Here is a 16,134-nt window from a genome sequence, read left to right as displayed (position 1 = left end):
TCCAGGGTGGAGGGTGTCCAGGGTGGAGGGTGTGCAGGGTGGAGGGTGTCCAGGGTGGAGGGTGTCCAGGGTGGAGGGTGTCCAGGGTGGCAGGGTGGAGGGTGTGCAGGGTGGCAGGGTGGAGGGTGTGCAGGGTGGAGGGTGTGCAGGGTGGAGGGTGTCCTGGGTGGAGGGTGTCCAGGGTGGAGGGTGGCAGGGTGGCAGGGTGGAGGGTGTGCAGGGTGGAGGGTGTCCTGGGTGGCTGGGTGGAGGGTGTCCAGGGTGGAGGGTGGCTGGGTGGAGGGTGGCTGGGTGGAGGGTGTCCAGGGTGGAGGGTGTCTAGGGTGGAGGGTGTCCAGGGTGGAAGGTGTCCAGGGTGGATGGCGTCCAGGGTGGAGGGTGGCAGGGTGGAGGGTGTCCAGGGTGGAAAGTGTCCTGGGTGGCTGGGTGGAGGGTGTCCAGGGTGGAGGGTGTCCAGGGTGGAGGGTGGCAGGGTGGAGGGTGTCCAGCGTGGAGGGTGTCCAGGGTGGAGGGTGTCCAGGGTGGAGGGTGTGCAGGGTGGAGGGTGGAGGGTGTCTAGCGTGGAGGGTTCTACCAAAGGCTCCAGGAGGGTTAGGGATGGTCTGGAGGGATGGCAGGCTGCAGCCAAATACCATTTTAGCAGAGCTGTATTTGATACGCTGATATACGAGTATGAATATGTATGGACCCGCCACATTAATAATACTATTCACATACAGCTGTGTGGAGAAGGAAAACCATCCCTTAAATTATTTAATTTACCTTGGGGAAATCTGGAAAATATGTGCCAGACTAACTCACGCCATGAAGAGCTAATCCCCTGGATTATCATGTGATTATACATGTTATGTTCTCTTGCATGTAAACAACCTAGTGTCTCAGGAACACTGCAGCTCATCTAACTTAGGTTCCAGAAAGTAAAACTAGTCAGTTAGAAATGGGAGGCTTCACAACTTCAATAATGGTCTTTAAATTAACGTTTATTTTTTTATTTCATAGCTATTCTTTTTATTGCCATTTTTATATTTGGCTTGCTCGGTGTCTTAAAGGTCCCATGACAATTTCACTATAGGAGGTTCTTTAACATTAATATGAGTTCCCCTAGCCTGCCTTTGGTCCCCCAGTGACTAGAAATTTCAATAGGTGTAAACCAAGCCCTGGATATTCTATAAACCATATATATCTATGGCTCAAACGCTCAGTTTTGAAAATCCCCTATTGTGACCTCACAATAGGGAAGGTTCTTCCCCTATTGTGACCTCACAATAGGGAAGGTTACTTCCCCTATTGTGACCTCACAATAGGGAAGGTTACCTCCCCTTTCTCTGCTACAGAGAATTTGGCCCATCAATGAAAAAACGAGCTACAACCGTGGGAGCGTGACATTGTTTTTTTCCTTGAGACATCATGTATCGCAAACTACCGAAGCATGGCAGTTAGCCCCGCCTCTTTCTTCCTCACAGCATTTAAACCTACAGACGCAGAAACAGCACATCCTGAGGAAAGCTCATTGTGGGACTGCTCGTAGTGCCTGTAATTCTGCACCAAGGCTGAATTTCGGGAAATAGACATCAGATACAGTATTAGGGAACCACTAAGGCCTATATAAAAGCATCCAAAAACAGCATGTCATGGGATCTTTAAGATCCCTCCTACTTTAACGACAAGGATAACCTGCACGGGGGACTGCTACGCTTTCTCTAGGTGGCCAGAACACGTATAGGGAGTGGTAGGATATCATCTAGAATCTAGCAGTGAGTTAAGATAGATATTTTTTGTTCAGAGGTGATAATTTGCTGCACAGCTGCGTGTTGGAGAAGTAATGTTAGCAATTAGAAGAATGGTCTTCTTCTAATGGTCTGAGGAAGGGAAAGCCAAGTTTAGGGTTGCAAAATTCCGGGAATATTCAAAGTTGGATATTGGATATTAACAGGCTTCTGCAGAGCTGGATAAAGACCCAGTCATTTGAATCAGGTGTGTTGGAGCAGGGAAACATCTAAAACGTGCAGGACAGGGGGTCTCTGAGGGCCAGGGTTGAAGACCTCTGTAGCTAGGTAATGACAGTGTTGGGAAAGTTCACTTTCTACTTGAACTAGTTTAGTTCATAGTTCACAAATTTTAAAATGAACTTGTTCAGTACATAGTTTACAATTCAAAATGTTTAACTAAGTTCACAGCTCCAAACATTTCAATATGTTGCGAGCTATAATTGAAATCTCTGTTTGCAATATCGCTCTAGGCCTCTACGCAATTCGGCGCTCTCACACTTGCCAGGCATAAGGCTGAAACGTTCAGACGCAACACTGATGACAAAGATGTTCAAAAACAACAGAATATTTTATGTTTCTGGCAGACAATGTTCCCAACCAGCTGCATTCAGGGTCCAGCTGAGCTTGGCGTTCTCAACTACATTTAAGTTCCCTGTGATATGCTTTTGCAAAAAAACGTTGGCCCTTTTTTTTCTCCAAAATTCCAGAGCCAAAATTCCCGTGGAAACTTTAAGGAAATTTACCGGAAACTTTCTTCCCCTTTGCAACCCTAGCCATGTTATCTCCCCGCTCCTATACCCTTTTTTTAGCAATGTTTGTTTTGTCCATGGCCCCTTGCAGATGATGTGTGAGGTGATGCCTACCATCAGTGAGGCGGAGGGGCCTCCAGGGGGCGCAGGAGGGGAGCTAGGCTCTGCCTCCCCGCTGCAGTCAGACTCAGAGGGACACTTTGAGTCTCTGATGGTGTCCATGCTGGAGGAGCGGGACCGGCTACTTGACACACTGCGGGAGACACAGGAAAACCTGGGGCTGGCGCAGGGCCGGCTGCACGAGGTCAGCCACGAGAGAGACTCTCTGCAGAGGCAGCTCAACACCGCCCTGCCTCAGGTCAGAAACACCATTAACGTGCTCCTGCCACAAATCAGAAACACCATTAACATGCTCCGGCCTGGATAGAATGGAACCTACTGCACAAACACAATTCAGCTTGGTCTAATAGGGAGCCATTAGAAACCTTGCCCCCTTGTTGATGCTGTCTGTGTTATGCAGGAGTTTGCAGCGTTGACCAAGGAGGTGAACGTGTGTCGTGAGCAGCTTTTGGAGAGAGAGGAGGAGATCGCTGAGCTAAAGGCTGAAAGGAACAACACACGGGTTGGTACAGTAGGATCATACTGGATACTATAGTAATACAGTACAGTAGGGTCATACTGGATACTATAGTAATACAGTACAGTAGGGTCATACTGGATACTATAGTAATACAGTACAGTAGGATCATACTGGATTGTAAAGTAGGACAGTACTGGATATAACAATACAGTAAATAGTACCACACTGGATAGTACTGTTCAACAGTACTGTATAGTACTGTAGGACCATACTGGATATAACAATACAGTAGATAGTACCACACTGGATAGTACTGTTCAACAGTACTGTATAGTACTGTAGGACCATACTGGATACTACAGTAATACAGTACTGTAGGACCATACTGGATACTACAGTAATATAGTACAGTAGGACCATACTGGATACTATAGTAATACAGTACTGTAGGACCATACTGGATACTATAGTAATACAGTACTGTAGGACCATACTGGATACTATAGTAATACAGTACAGTAGGACCATACTGGATACTACAGTAATACAGTACAGTAGGACCATACTGGATACTATAGTAATACAGTACAGTAGGACCATACTGGATACTATAGTAATACAGTACTGTAGGACCATACTGGATACTACAGTAATACAGTACTGTAGGACCATACTCGATACTATAGTAATACAGTACTGTAGGACCATACTGGATACTACAGTAATACAGTACAGTAGGACCATACTGGATACTATAGTAATACAGTACAGTAGGACCATACTGGATACTACAGTAATACAGTACAGTAGGACCATACTGGATACTATAGTAATACAGTACTGTAGGACCATACTGGATACTATAGTAATACAGTACAGTAGGACCATACTGGATACTATAGTAATACAGTACAGTAGGACCATACTGGATACTATAGTAATACAGTACAGTAGGACCATACTGGATACTACAGTAATACAGTACAGTAGGACCATACTGGATACTATAGTAATACAGTACTGTAGGACCATACTGGATACTATAGTAATACAGTACAGTAGGACCATACTGGATACTATAGTAATACAGTACAGTAGGACCATACTGGATACTACAGTAATACAGTACAGTAGGACCATACTGGATACTATAGTAATACAGTACAGTAGGACCATACTGGATACTACAGTAATACAGTACTGTAGGACCATACTGGATACTATAGTAATACAGTACTGTAGGACCATACTGGATACTATAGTAATACAGTACAGTAGGACCATACTGGATACTACAGTACAGTTCTCTAGTATTAGTGTTGTTTAATCTTGAAAAAAAAAAAAAACCTTGTCTGCTTGTTTTTGTCTTAAACCCACTTCCACTAATTTTCCTAGGGGACTGGAAACAAAAAAAGTGTTAAAGGGGTCATTGACTGATTTTATAGGGTATTAAATACTGTTCCTTAAGGTCTCCGAATAGGGAATGTAACATTGCTTGGGCTGAAAATGCCCCGGGTGCTGTTCTATGCGCCCTAATGCAACCCTGTGAAATAGCCCTAGAATAAAACGAGGGTTTCTCCCTTTTATGGTATGCTCATGAATATATAGAAGCGCTGCAAGTTGATTGGTTGGTTTACAACGAACGGAGCAAAGACGCAACATAGCCAAACCTGCATTGTGAATTGTAGATTTACATGACAACACAGGTTATTTATTTGAATGAAACTGAAATGAATAGACAAACATCAGCCATGCCCGTCGAGTGTTTGGTTCCTTGTTTGGTCCAGACCAGAGCCAAAAAAGGGAGAGACACATTTGTGACGTCACAAATGTGGCTTTTTGGAAACCAACCGTTTTACTGCGTCATTTTCAAATTGAGAGATTTGCATAGGAAAGAGGTGTTAATGGACTTTGAGGTTCACTGTATGTCCATTTTACCCACTGAACTATGACAAGGTAAACTCGGTTTTGCAGTCAATGACCCCTTTAAAACAAAGTTGTATTCTGACACACAACACTTATCAATAATATGCCAAAACTAAATGTATATTCCTCTGGCAAGCAGTGCGGATGACCTGGGCTGTATTCAGTGTTCAATGACAGTAGAATTCATAGTAGTAAGTGGTCTTCTGCAGTGCTGCCTTCTGTTGGTGGCCCCTGGCATTGCGCTTTAAAAACAACGATGACGGCACCTGACAAAAGGGCTGTATAATGTTTGGTATGATTAACAGGGTTAGGGTATGATTTACATATGATGAGAAGTGTGTATGTTTTGGCCATGTGTATTTGATGTGTACCTGTGTGTATTGAGTGTACCTGTGTGTATTGAGTGTCCCTGTGTGGTCTTCCCTGTGTAGCTGCTGCTGGAGCACCTGGAGTGCCTGGTGTCTCGTCATGAGCGCAGCCTGAGGATGACGGTGGTGAAGAGGCAGGCCCAGTCCCCTGCTGGGGTGTCCAGTGAGGTAGAGGTGCTCAAGGCCCTCAAGTCCCTGTTCGAGCATCACAAAGCCCTGGACGAGAAGGTGTGTGTGTGTGTGTGTGTTGGAGGAAGGGGGGGGGTTCTCATTGAGCTAGCATCCTCTTGAATTTTGTATTTGTATTTGTATTTTATATTTGAATATTGTGTGGGACTGCTATGTTGGTAGCCTGGTGGGGCTCAGGTGGGCTATCTCTTGGGGATTTCAGTGTGTAGTTTACATGTTCTCCCTCTGCAAGCAGCCCAATACAAAACATGCAGAACAGATCTCTTGTCGGGGAAATAATAATCAAAGTTTTAAACCAATATCAAAATGTAAAACAGAAACAGCACGGAAACGGCAGCAAAGTAGGATGCAAAGTGTTTATTTGAAATCTAACACAAAGGATTGATTCCAACAAACGTGCATTTATGTATTCACACCCGGTTGGTCAATTGTCAAAGAATTAGAATTTCCAGTACTTTTCCTATGTTCTCCCCCTGCCTGAAACACAGCTGCACAGGGCTACTGAGTTTAAGGTCATAAATCTGTCCCATGATATCTGGGTCTTGTAGTCCTGGATGTCAGAGCCTTGTAGTTTTCTATGGAAGAAGCCTATACACACAGTCTTCTCTCGCCCCGAGCCCCTAGATATCCAGATTTGCACTTTGAGTTTAATATCGTCTACATATTAGTGGCAATACTAATCAGTCAACAGCTTTGCATCTGGTTTTCAGTAATATAGTAATATAATATACATTGCATAGACGCCATAAACACCTGGATGACTGAAAGCTATTTACCGTTGAACCCAGATAAGACAGAGGTTTTAATGATAGCGCCAGACAGCGCTATCCCTCTAATCGTGCAGAACATTGGGCCTTGGTCATCGGCGGTCCAGCCTAGTTTAAGGAACCTCGAGGTGACATATGATAAATTCCTATCTTTTGAAAGTCATATCAAATTGCTTACCAAATCTTGTTTTTTCCATGAACGCAACATTAGTAAATTGAGGGCTTTAGTCTCTGTCAGAACTGGAGAGGCTTATTCATGCCTTAATTTCTTCTCGTATTGACTATTGCAACTCTCCTCCTCATTCAACAAATCTGTTCTTCACCGTTTGCAATCCATTAAAAATGCTGCTGCTAGGCTACTTACAAGGTCAAACAGGCGAACTCATATCACTCCTCTACTCTGCTCCCTTCACTGGCTTCCTGTAATTTACAAGATCCAACTCAAAATTCTCACCATAACCTATAGGGCTTTACATGGTCAGGCTCCTGCTTATCTTGCCAATATAATTCACCTACACACCCCCTTCCGGTCTCTTAGATCTATTAATCAAAATCTTATATCCATGCCACGCACTCGTCTGAAGACATGTGGGGATACAGCTTTTGCCGCTATGGCACCCAGACGCTATGGCACCCAGACTAATCTCTGTCTTTGGTCCATTGATAATGTTGCCCCTGCTCCTGGCTGCCCTTCTGGCTGCCCTCCTAGCTGCCCTACTACCTGCCCTCCTGAATGCCTTCCTAGCAGCCCTCTTGACTTCCCTCCTAGCTTCCCCCTGCTCCCAGCTGCCCCCTGCTCCTGGCTGCCCCCTGCTCCTGGCTGCCCCCTGCTCCCAGCTGCCCTCCTAGCTGCCCCCTGCTCCTACCTGCCCCCTGCTCCCAGCTGCCCCCTGCTCCTAGCTGCCCCCTGCTCCTAGCTGCCCCCTGCTCCTGGCTGCCCCCTGCTCCTGGCTGCCCCCTGCTCCTGGCTGCCCCCTGCTCCTAGCTGCCCCCTGCTCCTAGCTGCCCCCTGCTCCTGGCTGCCCCCTGCTCCCGGCTGCCCTCCTAGCTGCCCCCTGCTCCCAGCTGCCCCCTGCTCCCAGCTGCCCCCTGCTCCCAGCTGCCCCCTGCTCCTAGCTGCCCTCATGGCTGCCTTCCTCGGACGCTGACAAGCACAATGTTGCCAAAAGAATATCACCAAAGGCAAAGTCGCAAAGTTTTGCCGTAACATCCTTACATTGGCAACACTGGACAAGCAGCTAATGCTGCAGGGGTAAAAATTGTATTGCTCTGCAAATGACTCAATGGTATTGAGTTCCATGAAATTTCACTGGTATTGGTAACGACTACGGAAATGTTGGTACCGTGTCAACACTACTGTGGACGCTTCTCCATGTTCCCAGTATCACTGCTTCCTTCGCGCGTGTGCATCTCTACTGCAAGAGAAATTAAAGTTTATTTTAGTAATGGAGTATTTATCTGTTGTGCTTGTTTGTGTGCTTCAGGTGAGGGAGAGACTGCGTGTGGCTTTGGAAAGATGCAGCATGTTAGAGGACCAGCTGACATCCACACACAAAGAGGTGCTAACTCACTCACTGTCTCACACACGAGCACTTTCTCACTCACTCACGCACTCACTGTCTCTCTCTCACACACACACTTTCTCACTCACTCGCTCTCACTCTCACTCTCACTCTCTCTCTCTCTCTCACTCTCTCTCTCTCTCTCTCTCTCTCTCTCTCTCTCTCTCTCTCTCTCTCTCTCTGTCTCTCTGTCTCTCTGTCTCTCTGTGTCTCTGTCTCTGTCTCTGTCTCTGTCTCTGTCTCTGTCTGTCTCTCTCTCTGTCTCTCTCTCTGTCTGTCTCTTTCTCTGTCTCTCTGTCTCTCTGTCTCTCTCTCTCTCTCTCTGTCTCTCGCTCTCTCTCTCTCTCTCTGTTAGTGCTGTACTTTCCATATACTTTATTTGAATGTCGCTTTGGTTAAAACTGTCTGGTAAATGTAAACATTTATTTGGTTTCATTCCGTTAGTTGGCGTTTCTAGGGGAGCAAAACAGTCAGAAGAGAATGCTGATGGATGGCTCGTCTGGACTCAACAACAACTCTGACACCCCCAGCACTAACGGCAAGGTAGGGTTAGGGTTAAGGCTAGGACCATGCCTTCAGGGTGAGAGAGGGGGGGGGTGTTAGTCATGTGCCTTCCTTGCTTTGGTCTTGTTACCACAGAGACCTGATGGGTTCTGCAGAGATGTAATTGTGGAAGGTTCTCCTATCGCAGTAGAAACAGTTCAGTTACAGGTCCTCCTCCTTAGGTTTAGTAATGCACTTCACAATCTCCTACATCCTCCTCTGGGGCCTCATGTATAAAGGATTGCGCAGCTTTCATACCAGAACATGGCGTACGCCCAAAAATCAAAGTACCTACCCACAGAAATATTCACATGTATAAAACCGGTCGTACGCCAGGTCCTGCGCACCTTTCCTTTTAAATCACAATCAACGTGAGATTGACCGCACGTGAACAAGCCACTGACCCCGCCTTGCCTCCTCCCATAAATTAATATGCAGATGGACTATAAATGCGTTCCTGAGGTCATTTCTTTGTCTGACTTACCGCATTTCTTCGAATAAACGCCACCCTCGAATAATAGCCGCACCAAAATTGAACGTTAAACTCCACTGCGTTTATTCAAAGAAATATGGTGACTCTGAGATTGAGGTTCTGACAACAGAGGTGGAGGCGAGAAAATGTGTCCTCTGTATATCCTACACCCTCCCCTGGTGCCTCTGTATATCCTACACCCTCCCCTGGTGCCTCTGTATATCCTACACCCTCCCCTGGTGCCTCTGTATATCCTACACCCTCCCCTGGTGCCTCTGTATATCCTACACCCTCCCCTGGTGCCTCTGTATATCCTTCATCCTCCCCTGGTGCCTCTGTATATCCTTCATCCTCCCCTGGTGCCTCTGTATATCCTTCATCCTCCCCTGGTGCCTCTGTATATCCTACACCCTCCCCTGGTGCCTCTGTATATCCTTCATCCTCCCCTGGTGCCTCTGTATATCCTACACCCTCCCCTGGTGCCTCTGTATATCCTTCATCCTCCCCTGGTGCCTCTGTATATCCTTCATCCTCCCCTGGTGCCTCTGCCCCCAGCGCTGCTCAGATGGCTCCCTGGGCCAGCGGGAGGATGTGGAGGAGCTGCAGCAGCGGGCGTCCAGGCAGACGTCAGAGCTGGCCCAGATGAAGGACTGCATGGCCGCCATGTCTGCTCGCATCAGTGAGCTGGAGGAGGACCTGGACACGGCGCGCAAAGACCTCATCAAGTCCGAGGACGTCAACACACGCCTGCAGAGAGACCTGCGAGAGGTAGGCACGCACACAGGCTCACTCTGAACACACACACACACAGGCTCACTCTGAACACACACACACAGGCTCACTCTGAACACACACACACAGGCTCACTCTAAACACACACACACACACACACACACACACACACACACACACACAGGCTCACTCTGAACACACACACACACACACACAGGCTCACTCTGAACACACACACAGGCTCACTGAACACACACACACACAGGCTCACTCTGAACACACACACACACTCTGAACACACACACACACACACACAGGCTCACTCTGAACACACATTCACTCTGAACACAGGCACACAGTTACTTGGTTGCATTTTCTCCCTGAAGTCAATTACCCATCAATGTAACCCAGCTAATATAAAGGAGCTGTGAGCGACACTCAACACAAACAAACATTTACAGAATTTTTTACTGTTTAGGGAATTTTGGTGCTAATTTACTGAACAGGTATTCTCTACTAATGCTTTGATGTCTGTTGACCCACCTCCTCTCTCTCTCCGTGTGTGTGTGTGTGTGTGTGTGTGTGTGTGTGTGTGTGTGTGTGTGTGTGTGTGTGTGTGTGTGTGTGTGTGTGTGTGTGTGTGTGTGTGTGTGTGTGTGTAGTCCATGGCTCAGAAGGAGGATATGGAGGAGAGAATCACCACTCTAGAGAAGCGCTACCTGGCGGCTCAGCGTGAGGCCACGTCTGTTCACGACCTCAACGACAAACTGGAGAATGAGGTGGCCAACAAGGAGGCGCTGTTCCGCCAGGTAGGGATGTTAGGGTAGTGTTGGGTACATGGTGTCAGGTTTTCATGGTTGGGTTGAACCACAGTTATGTTAGGGTTGTATGGTGGTGTTAGTGTTACATGGTTGTGTTAGGGGTTTCTAGGGTTACAGGGCTGATCTGTGGTTGTGTTTGCAGACAGAGGAGAGGAACAGGCTCCTGCAGGAGCGGCTGGAGCAAGCGGAGCAGAAGCTGCAGCAGACCTTACAGAAGGCCGAGACGCTCCCCGAGGTGGAGGCGGAGTTAGCTCAGCGTGTGGCCGCCCTCAGCAAGGTCAGCTCCTCCCCCATCCTGCTAGCCCCTCCACAGCCTGCTAGCCCCTCTCCATCCTACTAGCCCCTCCCCATCCTGCTAGCCCCTCCCCATCCTGCAAGCCCCTCCCTCATCCTGCTAGCCTGCTAGGAGACACTTTTCTAGATCTACACCCATCCCACTGGGAACAGATACTTGTGGGTCGGTATGAACAGATACCTGTTGAACATTATGAAGTGACCTGGGCTCATCTTCTCTGTGTGCAGGCAGAGGAGCGCCATGGCAATGTGGAGGAGGGCTTGAGGCAGCTGGAGGCTCAGCTGGAGGAGAAGAACCAGGAGCTTCTCAGGGTGAGAACCCATGTTAGAACCCTGACACATGGTTATCGCTGTTGTGGTTATCATGGTAATCTATCAGTGTTGTGATGTTATCATGGTAATCTATCAGTGTTGTGATGTTATCATGGTAATCTATCAGTGTGATGTTTGTCCGGCAGGCGCGGCAGCGGGAGAAGATGAACGAGGAGCACAACAAGCGTCTGTCGGAGACGGTGGACAAGCTGCTGTCAGAGTCCAATGAGCGTCTGCAACTCCACCTGAAGGAGAGGATGTCTGCCCTGGAGGACAAGGTGGGACACAGTGTTCACATATTCACTTAGTAGACGCTCTTCTCTAAAGCGACGCACAGGGCAGGGATTCTAACCTGTGACTCTTTGATGTTCAGTCAAAGTCTTGATGCTCTGAGCTGTTTTTGTCTTGTTCTCTGTATCTGTATGTCATGTTACAAGTTTTTCAAGCTAACTTGCTTCTCCTTCTCTGCTGCTGCAGAACGCGCTCATACGAGACCTGGAGCACACCAAGAAGCTGATTGAGGAGGCCCATCATGAGAAGGTCAGCAACTTGACAAGCAGTGTGTTCAGTGACTTCTGAAACAATTCCTTAATTGGCTAACACCCCCCCCAGGAGCAGCTTCTGATTCAGATTGAGACAATGCGGACGGAAAGTGACCAGGACCGGAGCAGAAGTAACTCACTCCTACATGGGTATGATCCTCCTCACCTGTTATTTCTGTAGTAGTTCCACACCTGTTATTGGGTGTGCTCACGCCTTCGGCGAGCACAACCACTGTTCTCTCACATATATCTTATTTTTATTATAATTTTTTGCCCCCCCTAAGGTTCCGTCAATATTTGGACTACATAGACAACGTCTGTCAAAAGTTTTGTCTTGGTAGCAATTAGGGGTGCACCGATCCGATACTAATATCGGATATCGGCCCCGATATTGACAAAATAGCTGGATCAGGGATCGGAAAATGTAGCCGATCCACTGGCCGATCCATTCTTTTTTTCACAGCACATTCTATGTCATTTTTCAGCAGCATGAGTTAACCGAACCTTTAGATGCTTGAGTTCTAAATATTTCCGACGGTGCCCACAGCAAGCTTGATACTTGAAGCAATGCAACTAGCATGCTAGTGTTACCTGTTAGCCTTCTCATCAGTACATGTTGAAGCTATACAGCGTTTGTCGCATAGTTTTTGTCTATCGTAAAATATTCAGTTGGAATTTTCGAAATTGCATATGCAAGCTGTGAGACCCGCATTTGAACAATCACATATGTGCGACGCTACTCGTTCTACACTGTAGATTCTACAGTATAGTAGAGTCGTTGAGCTGCAGGAATTTGGCGTGCTCCTAGCATTGTGCTTGATTAAAACGGGGTACTATTGTACTTTGCAGTACTACCACCACCCCTCAAAACATTTACTTTGCAGACATTGCAAACAGCCGACGAACTAGTTGGCGTTGCAAGCGTGAAATATCTCCACACAGCCAACTCTTTGGCTCGCTCCACGTTGCTTTTAAGTTTCTGTCTACTGGTTGGACACGAGCTGTACACCGCACGGTGTTTCAAGCTAAAAACTCCTATGGTTCACACACCAGCGACAACAAATAAATACAAATTCAAATATTTTTTACATGTTTACAATGTTTGGTAGCTGTCTGATTACTATTGTATGTTTGACCAATACACTATGTTGTTTCTACTGCTACATTTTATTTATTTTAATAGGCCCTACGTTTGATTACATTCTATTTTCACATTTTGAATGCGCAATTGTTTTTTAAATAACAAATAAATAAGAATGCAGTAGATTACATCTGTTATTTTGTCTTATAGGAAAGTCTGGTGCCTTTAGTATTTTCCACATGGTAGAAGGAAGGTATAAGGTGGGAGGTATACAGTTTATTATTAATTCAACAACGGTATCGGATCGGTATCGGGTATCAACAGATACACAAAGCCCAGGCATCGGTATCTGTATCGGGACTGAAAAAGTTGGATCGGTGCATCCCTAGTAGCAATTGAGTTGCTTGTATTTTTATTTATGTTCCGTGACACGGTTTAGGCTGAAATTAAGTTTTTGTGGGAAAAAGTGCCTTGTGTCAAGGAGGGAACTCAGTGCTAACGTCACAACGTCAGCACACGTTAGCAATGACGCATGGATACAACGTGCATAGATGTGCTGTTGCACAGCGAATATCGTGTTGTGGTGTACTATCAGCACATGTAGCCTACATTTAAGCAAATCAAGACTTGGATGTACAGTAAGTAATGTCACATTAAATAATGTATTTACACTCAAGCTTGTGTGGTGCGTTGCTGTCTTCAATGCCACAGCCTAAACTTTATGTCAAAAGTAATGTTCTCATTTCCAGCGCTTTAGCCATTTACCCCTAAATAAATGTCAAGCTTATTTATGTTTTTGGGGGCATATTTTCAGTTAGCAGATGGTAGTTTGAATCGCGATTCCATCTGAAATACTGCTGGTGACAACGTTACAATAGCTTGTTTCAAAGGGGGTTCAGCTTGTTTCAAAGGGGGTTCTTAATTAATTATGCAATACGAGTCGGCTAAATGCTTGAAATATCACGAGGAGGGAAAAGGGTAACCCTAAAGGGACGGACCCATCTGCAACCGATGCAAGCAAGCACATCCTATAATTTCCCCAGAAATTGTACCCTCTCTAGTTTCTGTAGTAATTCCACACCTGTTATTTCTGTAGTAGTTCCACACCTGTTATTACTGCAGTAGTTCCATTGACTCTAATTGGCTTTGCATCTCTCTGACTGTAGTGTGTTCCCTCCTGTCTCCAGCCGGTCTGTCATGAGCAGCACCCCAGATTTCAGGTTCCCTGTTTCGGCCTCTTCCGTGCTCGACAGCCACTCAGACATGTACAGCAGTGCACTGGTGCTGCGCCGGCCGCAGAAGGGACGCGTCACAGCGCTCAGAGATGAGCCTTCCAAGGTGGGACGCCTCCGCCAACATCAACATCTGTCTGGATGTGTGTGTGTGTTGTGGGCTGGTGTCTTGGGTCTGGATGTGTGTGTGTGCACTTTTGGGCCTGTGTCTTGGGTCTGGATGTGTGTGTGTGCGCTTGTGGGCCTGTGTCTTGGGTCTGGATGTGTGTGTGTGCGCTTGTGGGCCTGTGTCCTGGGTGTTATGTTACAAGCATGATGGCATGAAGTCACAATCATAAAACAGAAATTCAGTGTGTTTGTGGGACACCTGGAGTGAGTGTAATCATTGAAAGTGTTGTTCATGTGCTTTGTTGTCCACTGTACTGTAGACCATCACTTGGAGAAGTAATAGAGAGCATTTTCCTTAGGAGTTCTTATGATTTCTACCAAACCACTTTTACAATTGGAATCAGATTTGAATATCTTTGTGTCTCTTTCCCTTCTGCTTCCGGTGTGGTCAGCAGCGACAAGTAAGTTAGTGTGACAGTGGTGATGAGGATGAGTGATAATGGCTGTGTGACAGTGGTGTTGAGTGATAATGGCTGTCATCAATGAAAAGACTTCCCTCCATGTTGGATACCATTTTATTCTGTTCAAGTTTATATGCTCCTCCCTCCACTAAGTGTGTTTCTTGATCTTAGTAATTCTCCCTCTTCTCTTTCTAACCTTCTTCTCCCTTCCTCATCTCTCCATTCTCTTTCTAACCTTCTTCTCCCTTCCTCATCTCTCCATTCTCTTTCCACCCATTCTGTTTCTTTTGCCCCTTACTCTCAACCTCTAATCATGTCCTCCTCATCTCTCCTCCTCTTCATCTCTCCTCCTCTTCTCTCCTCCTCATCTCTCCTCCTCTTCGTCTTTCCTCCTCCTCATCTCTCCCCTTCCTCCTCATCTCCCCTCCTCATCTCCCCTCCTCATCTCCCCTCCTCATCTCCCCTCCTCATCTCCCCTCCTCCTCATCTCCCCTCCTCATCTCCCCTCCTCATCTCCCCTCCTCCTCATCTCTCCTCCTCTTCTCTCCTCCTCATCTCTCCTCCTCTTCGTCTTTCCTCCTCCTCATCTCTCCCCTTCCTCCTCATCTCCCCTCCTCATCTCCCCTCCTCATCTCCCCTCCTCATCTCCCCTCCTCCTCATCTCTCCTCCTCATCTCTCCTCCTCATCTCCCCTCCTCCTCATCTCTCCATCTCCCCTCCTCATCTCCCCTCCTCCTCATCTCTCCTCCTCATCTCTCCTCCTCATCTCCCCTCCTCCTCATCTCTCCATCTCCCTCTCCTCAGGTCCAAACTCTGAATGAGCAGGAGTGGGAGAGGCTGCAGCAGGCCAACGTGCTGGCCAACGTGGCTCATGCTTTTGAGAATGACATGGATGTGTCTGACCTGGAGGACGACCGTGAGACCATCTTCAGCTCAGTGGACCTGCTGTCTCCCTCGGGCCAGGCCGATGCTCAGACACTTGCGCTCATGCTGCAGGAACAGCTGGACGCCATCAACAACGAGATCAGGTACTGTGCTATAGCTAACCCTATTCACATAGACTCAGTGTAGCTGTGGTTAGGGTTTGGGTACAGCTAACCAATCTCCCCTTCTCCCGTGGCAGGATGATCCAGGAGGAGAAGGATAGCACCACGATGCGCACGGAGGAAATAGAGAGCCGCGTGGGCAGTGGGGACAGCCTGGGGGGACGCTTCCGCTCCCTGGGCTCCATCCCCCCGCCCCTGGGTGGAGGAGAGGGCTCCTCCCTGGGGGGGTCGCCCCCGGGCTCCGGCCACTCCACCCCCCGCAGGTTCCCTCGCAGCCCCAACCGAGAGGTGGACCGCATGGGGGTCATGACCCTGGTGAGGACCGCTGTCACCACTACAGACTCCTGTCATTGGCTTTCTCTTTGTTTGTCTGATCTCTCCATCAAAACACTCTCATGCTGTTTTCTGTCACTTAAGCTGCCTCTTCTCATCAAAATGTATTGAATTTCACTCGCGTCACTGTGTCCAATCCCGACCGGATTTTAGCTAACATTCTGATAAAATAGCACCTCAAAAATCACGTATTATGTTTTCAGCTGATTTTATGATGTCACGTTAAGTTTTAACTTCTTACCTTTCA

At 47.3% G+C, this 16,134-nt stretch overlaps 1 protein-coding gene across 12 annotated transcripts in view; it reads left to right on the top strand.

The window, feature by feature from the left end:
• The window catches only part of ppfia1 (PTPRF interacting protein alpha 1), a 35,110-nt gene that overhangs the window by 2,968 nt on the left and 16,008 nt on the right, over positions 1–16,134 (top strand). For 11 of the 12 annotated variants that reach the window (XM_084682753.1, XM_084682745.1, XM_084682749.1 and 8 more), the window contains 15 exons: positions 2,610–2,876; positions 3,039–3,140; positions 5,456–5,620; positions 7,833–7,907; positions 8,355–8,453; positions 9,481–9,693; positions 10,320–10,466; positions 10,621–10,755; positions 11,001–11,084; positions 11,231–11,362; positions 11,562–11,624; positions 11,697–11,776; positions 13,895–14,045; positions 15,313–15,536; positions 15,632–15,869. In XM_084682753.1, coding sequence (XP_084538879.1) covers positions 2,610–2,876; positions 3,039–3,140; positions 5,456–5,620; positions 7,833–7,907; positions 8,355–8,453; positions 9,481–9,693; positions 10,320–10,466; positions 10,621–10,755; positions 11,001–11,084; positions 11,231–11,362; positions 11,562–11,624; positions 11,697–11,776; positions 13,895–14,045; positions 15,313–15,536; positions 15,632–15,869 — 2,175 coding nt within the window. The remainder of the gene's footprint in view (positions 1–2,609; positions 2,877–3,038; positions 3,141–5,455; positions 5,621–7,832; positions 7,908–8,354; positions 8,454–9,480; positions 9,694–10,319; positions 10,467–10,620; positions 10,756–11,000; positions 11,085–11,230; positions 11,363–11,561; positions 11,625–11,696; positions 11,777–13,894; positions 14,046–15,312; positions 15,537–15,631; positions 15,870–16,134) is intronic. The other variant, XM_084682746.1, reaches the window with a different exon arrangement.

This window comes from Hypomesus nipponensis, chromosome 19 (genome assembly GCF_054491055.1).
Source record: "Hypomesus nipponensis isolate SF chromosome 19, ASM5449105v1, whole genome shotgun sequence".
Taxonomy (NCBI): Eukaryota; Metazoa; Chordata; class Actinopteri; order Osmeriformes; family Osmeridae; genus Hypomesus; species Hypomesus nipponensis.
This window is presented reverse-complemented; position numbering and strand designations above follow the sequence as displayed.